A 6,051-nucleotide genomic window follows, 5' to 3' on the forward strand; every position below is an offset into this window, starting at 1 on the left:
GGCTAGGTGGGCCGGGGCGGCCCAGGCTGGGACGCGCACAGCTGGAGTGCCAGCGAGTTTGAAGTGCAGAGGCGTACGCGTCCGGGGAGGCTCCTGGGGCTGTTGGAGGTGGCGCAGACCCGAGCTGGGGCGACAGGCAGCCAGCTGCACCGGGCCGGGTCAACGCTCTGGGTCACCGCCCCGGGTCACCGCCCTGGGAAACCTCTGCCGCGGCGTGTCCAAACCCGGTCGTTCGGACCCGAGAGGCAGCGGCCACGCCAGGGAAGTGCTGCCAGGTCCCAGGCCGGACCTACAGGGAGGGCCGGGGCGGTCTCCGCCTCCGAGTTCCGTCTCCGTCCCGCGCGCCGCTACCTCTGTTTCCAAATTGTGCCAACAGACGCGCGCCTTTTTTTCTGGGAATTCCGCGTCCGCTCAGCGCACGCTGACCGAGGTACCCCCGGTGCTGGCAGGAGGTTTCGGGGACACAAGGCGGGCGGAACGGCTCAGGGACTTACCTCTTTTCCTTTTATCCAAGCAGAGCCTCGGTGCGCTCCCAGGACCGCGAACGTCCCTCCCGCCAGCCGCACCCATGATTCTGGCGCGGTTGAACCCGCAGGTGCAGCCGCAGAACAGCGGGACGGACCTGGAGTCCGAGCAGCCCCTGAGGGCGCGCAAAGCCGCGGAGCTGCTGGTCTTGAAAGAGCGCAACGGGGTCCAGTGCCTCCTGGCGTCCCGCGGCAGCGACGAGCAGCCCCGGGAGACCTGGGGCAAGAAGATCGACTTCCTGCTGTCCGTGGTCGGCTTCGCGGTGGACCTGGCCAACGTGTGGCGGTTCCCCTACCTCTGCTACAAGAACGGCGGCGGTGAGTCCCCTGATGGGCTGGGGGTGTGGGACTCGGGAGGGGCTACCTGTCCGTAGCGGTGTCAGGGAGAGGAGCTGGGATACGCACGGGAGGAGAGGAGGAAGCACGTGGGCAAGTCTGGGGCGTAGGAAGGGACTGGACAGGGCTCACGCAGAAGGCATTGGCGTCCCGCATGGAAGAGGGAAATCGAGGCGCGAACACGGACTGATAGGCGCGTGGGGCACCAGGACGGACTGGGGCACCAGGCTGGGTGAGGAACCCTGACTTTGATGGTCCGCGAGAAGGGAGGCGATTTGGAGAGCTCTGGAAGGGGCGCAGGCGGTGACAAGCAGGCACGCGGTGTCCCTAAATCCAGCACTCTGAGCTTGATGGAGGACTTGGGCTCTCTGAAGCCACTTGGGAAGCCCTGTGCTCTTGGGGACAGAGACTCTGGAACAGAGTCACTCAAAGAGAAACTAGAGTCAGAGGGACTCCACTGGCAGTTGGTGCTGGTCGGCTGCAGGGGCCAGAGCGCCCAGCCTGGGTGGGATTGGCTCAGTAGGTCTCAGGAGCTGGCCTGGATGATGGAACCGAGGCTCCACCTCCTGGGGTCCTGGCCTCACGGCAGGCAGGGCGGATTGCATCAGGGGCCTAGAAAATGGGCGTAGCAGCCAGACTCTTCCTTTTCCTCTCCCCCTGCTGAGTGACAGTTTACCCACCTGTCCTGGGATGAGAGCCTAGAGATCAACTACAGCCCAGCCAGGTGGCAGAGCCCTGTGGGGAGCAGCCTAGGGGACAGGATGTTGGGTGTTATGGCTCTAGCTAGCTCCTTCCTGAGGGCCTTTGCTCCTGGGCACCTGAACCCCCTAGTCCTGCCCATTGGCTGTGATGAACTCAGAGGTGCCCTGCAGAGAGCTGACCTACAGGAAGAAGGTGGTGAAAGGGGCTCAGCTCTGGAATTCTCTCTCTATCCACTAGACCATCCTGCCTGGCAGGGCCTCTGGCTCAGGACCCCAGAGGGCCTCAGAGGGAGGCAGGATGAGAGTTCGGAGCTGGGTGAAGGGCAAGCTCATGCCCTTGTCCCATAGGGCCTGGGACCCAGCAGTTTGCTTCAGCGTGTACTCTAGACACATGCTTCTCACTGTGGGAGAGAAATGGGAACCAGAAGTGAAACTTTCATATTTTGCTCCTGCAGCTTCTCAAGGGTTTCTGGTCAGGTTTAAGCATTCTGGCCATTTGCACCCAAGAAGGGAGGAAATGAAGATTCTATGCCATTTTAGCAGGCAGGGAGATAACGAATGAAAGACAGACAGAGACACCATGGGATGTGCCATCCAGCTTGTCCTCGGTGACCATCTTAGACTGCTTGTCCCTAGACAGTGGAAGACGCCATCATTAATCAACAATATTTACTGGGTTCCTCTCGAAGTGAGGCCCAGTGCTGGCTCTGCAGGGGTCACCTAGATGTATGAACTACCCTGTCCGCCTGCCAGGAGCTTCAGTCACCCAGGGGCTTCATTGTCATGCTGCTACAAGTCATTTTTATTGTTATAAGTGTTTGTTGAAACTAAAAGCACCCCAGATGGCCAGTTGGACAGATCAGCTAGATGGATAGCCTGGGCCGTTTACCGACACTGTGTGCTCACTTGGCCATTGCCGCTAACACAGAGACTGCCTGCTATATGCAAGGTGACAGATCAGGTGCCTAGGGCACAAAACAGAGCCACTTTGCCACAGGTTCCAATTTTTAAGTGAAGTTGGCTGGAAGCCCTGTCTCCTGGGCTTACTAGCCCTGCACGTAGCTCATTCTGAATTGTTGGGTCATTTGTCTTTTTGCGGGTCTGTCTCCACAACAGTCTGGGGCACCTAGACAGCAGAGAAGTAGCTTTTTCACCCCTGTATTTCTAGTGCTGAAGATAAGGCCTAGGTCCTGGGAATGTGGTAGAAGATACCCAGCAGACTTCTTGAGCGAGTCCATTCATGAAATGGCCCAAGCCCTCAAGGATCTAGCCGTTCCAAACACGGCGGAATCCCTGGCGGTAACTAACAGTGAGGCGCATGCGCTGTGGGGGTGGGGCCGGCAGCCTGGAGATGGGGGGCCTTAGCCATGGAGTCCTGGGTTCCAACTTCTAGCTCTGTGGCTTTGGGTGACTTTCCAAGCCTCAGTTTCCTCATTTATCGAATGGAAACAGTGGCATCAACTCAGAGGCTTTTCGTGAGGACCAAATGCCCGCAGAGAGCCTGGCATGGAGGACGGCCTTAGTGAAGGAAGCTGCCGCTGCCTCTCAGCATCATGATGGTGATGTGTGAAGTGGGTGGGGGAGGTGGCAAGCACTCTAAAGAGCTAAAGAGGGGCTGCTTGGGTGAGACTCGGAGGAGGTGGGCTGTGGTTGGAGCTCAGCTCCTGGGGATGGAAGAAGTATGGACAAGTTTCGGGAAGAAAGGCAGTATTCAACTGTGCACGCAGGATCAGCTCAGAGCCTGCGAGCACAGGCTGCAGGGCAAGCTGGGGGAGCTTGGGGTGGAGAGGCGAGTTGGGGCCGGGCGGCGGAGACCTTGAATGCCAGGCTAAGGGGTGGGGAAGCGCTACCAGCGAGTTTCCGTTTCTGGCTACAAAGTCCACGGTCGGCACAGCAGAGCAGTGCGGTCCCCGCCCCTCTGGGGGATGCTCAGCGGGCCCCTTCTGGGCTTCATCTCTGCTGAGACCTCCAGGCTGCTCTTTGTGGATAAGTTCTCATCCCGTAATTCCGTAGTCAGCCCTAGAGATGGGCAAGCAGGCTAGTGCATGGGGATCGTGTAATTGTGGAAGAGGCCAAAAGACCGGAGTTCGAATCTCAGCTCTGTTACGCTGGGCACGGCACAGCCCCTCTCTGAGCCCAAGTTCCCCGCTATAGCTGGAGGTGAACTTAGATGAGCCCCAAGACCCAGCCCTCTCCTGGCCCCACACTGCACTCGAGCCGGAAGACTCTGTTTGTTGACAGGCCGTGCGCTCTTCTGGTGCCAGTCTTAACACGACAGCTTCAAAATCCAGTTGTTCACGCTGGTCCAGACTCGAGGGTGTTTTGAATTTATAAAGGTGCTAATGGTTTAGGCCGCCGGCTAATTTTCCAAATGAATTCCTGGAAGACATCATCCTGTCTGGTTATCTTCCTGTAGGCCAGCTGCTGGGGTGCATGGGTGCAAGAGGCTTCCTTAGAAATTCCAGGGCTTCATTCAAAACCCTCTCAAACGGGGAGGCAGTACCAGGCAGTGGGGCCGATTCCAGGGTTCTAGATTCTCCCTCTGCACCTGTGGCCTTGGACCTGGCTTGTCCTGGTCTCTGGGGGTGGAGGTGGGTGGGTCCCCATGTCTTCCTACCAGCCAGGGAAGAGGCCACTGTGAATCAGCCTTTGCAAATGGCTTCTGCCGTTTGAGACATGTCTTGCCAACCCGCTCTGAGATTTAATTTCAGACAGACCTGGGTTTGAATCCGGGCCTGACAGGCTACTTGTCCTCTCTGGGCCTCTGTTTCCTTGTGCAGAAAAGGGGACTCAACGCATCATCTCGCAGGGTGTTCTGGCATCACAGAGGATATAGGCAAAGGACTCAAAACAGTGCCTGGCACGTAGTAGCGGCTCAGTGAGTGGAGTGGTTACTATTATTTTTTGTTCAGTGACTTTTGACCATGGGTTAGACCTAAGAGTGGGGTAAGGTCCTGACTTTGGGGGGAGCAGAACTGATTCTAGGAGGAAACTGATGAAGGGAAATAGGGCCGGAAATAGTCATGCTCGAGTCTGGGGGACTCAAGAGCCAAGACGGGGCATCACTCCATATTCCGAGAGCCTAACCTTGTCTCTCTGTAGTTGCCTCATCTGGAGAATGGGGATTAACATTTTTCCTGTTTTCATGAGGCCCTGTGTGGTGCTCGGTCCCCAATGGGGCTCTCCTCCTTCCCCAAGTCAGCTCAGATTCTCATCGCCCTTTAGAGCCATCTTGGCCAAAAGAGTTGGTGTTGTTGAGGTGGTGCTTGGTACAGAGGGCAGGAGTTTGCAAACTCGGTGCCCTCACATCTGGCCTGGCTGCAAGAGGGCCATCTATACCCCCAAGCTTGCCAAACCGAGTTCAGCTCAGATGCACACGAGGCAGCCAGCTGTTGAGGCCCTTCGGATGACGAGTTTGCAGGAATGAGGGACTCGTCGGGGGCTGGAGCTGAGACCTTGATCTGAGGTCACCAGCATGATTTGGCCCATTGCTCTGAGCTGGCCAGAAAGATCTAGAGGGGCTGTTTCCAGCAAGATGGGATTTTACGGGGATAAATATTACATCTTGCCCTGAGGTCCCAAACCTAACTGCCTAAATGAGGATTAGGTCACAGCGTGAGTGGAGAAAGGCCCCGGGGAGTTCATTAGCTTCATTCTCTGTGTGACTCACTGCTGGGATCCATTTATTTAACCAAAAAAAATTTTTTTTTTTTTTTTTTAACTAAATGCCCATCATATGCCAGGAATGTCAAGATGAGCAAAAGGCAATCCCTGCCTTTAGGGAGCTCGTAGTCTATTGTAGCTATCCTAAAAATTCATGTCGGTTTTGATTCTAGTACTGGAGGTATTATATCCCGAGTGAGGAAGGTGAGGTCCTGCTCTGTTCTCTGTAGGTTATATTTCCCTCTAATTTGTTCCTTTCAAAGAAACCAAGATGGAGGAGATGGGAAGCCAGAACATTTGCAAAGCGACAGACAGCAAAGGGAGAATTGTCCCAGGAGGATGGGTGGTCCCAACACCCATTTCCCTGAGTTCCACGCCCACTGCCCTCCTTAGAGGAGAGGGGTCCATCTATCAGGGGAGCGGCTCTGTTCCCTCACTGGGGCTGTTCCCAGGTCTCAGCGCTAAGGCCCAGAAGTCGGGTGGAAGGACCCAGCGTGAAGGTGAGGGAGTGACCCCTTGTGGGGCCAAAAAAAGCCAACTGCCATCCCTTTGTGTGGCAGTCCCTCCTGGAGCAGCCGGGACCTACCTGTACAGATGCTCCTGGCTGGTCTCAGTAAAATGTAGGGGCAGGAGCGGAGGGGTGTAAGGCCCCACTTGCACTGAGGTGACAGAAACCCTGAGGCCAGCGAGCAGGGCCCACAGTGGCTGCTGAGGACCCCAAAGGGAAGATCAGTCTTGGGGAGGAAGAGACACAAGATGACACCACATGGCTCAGGGTTGGCCAACTGGAAGGATCAGGGCTGGGTTTATTATAGGAACTGGAGTGT

At 56.6% G+C, this 6,051-nt stretch overlaps 1 protein-coding gene across 1 annotated transcript in view; it reads left to right on the top strand.

The window, feature by feature from the left end:
• Positions 1-568: 568 nt before the first annotated feature.
• The window catches only part of SLC6A2 (solute carrier family 6 member 2), a 39,220-nt gene continuing 33,737 nt past the window's right edge, over positions 569-6,051 (top strand). Inside the window, exon 1 of the mRNA XM_015586903.1 lies at positions 569-842. Coding sequence (XP_015442389.1) covers positions 569-842 — 274 coding nt within the window. The remainder of the gene's footprint in view (positions 843-6,051) is intronic.

This window comes from Pteropus alecto, unplaced genomic scaffold (assembly GCF_000325575.1).
Source record: "Pteropus alecto unplaced genomic scaffold, ASM32557v1 scaffold123, whole genome shotgun sequence".
NCBI lineage: Eukaryota > Metazoa > Chordata > Mammalia > Chiroptera > Pteropodidae > Pteropus > Pteropus alecto.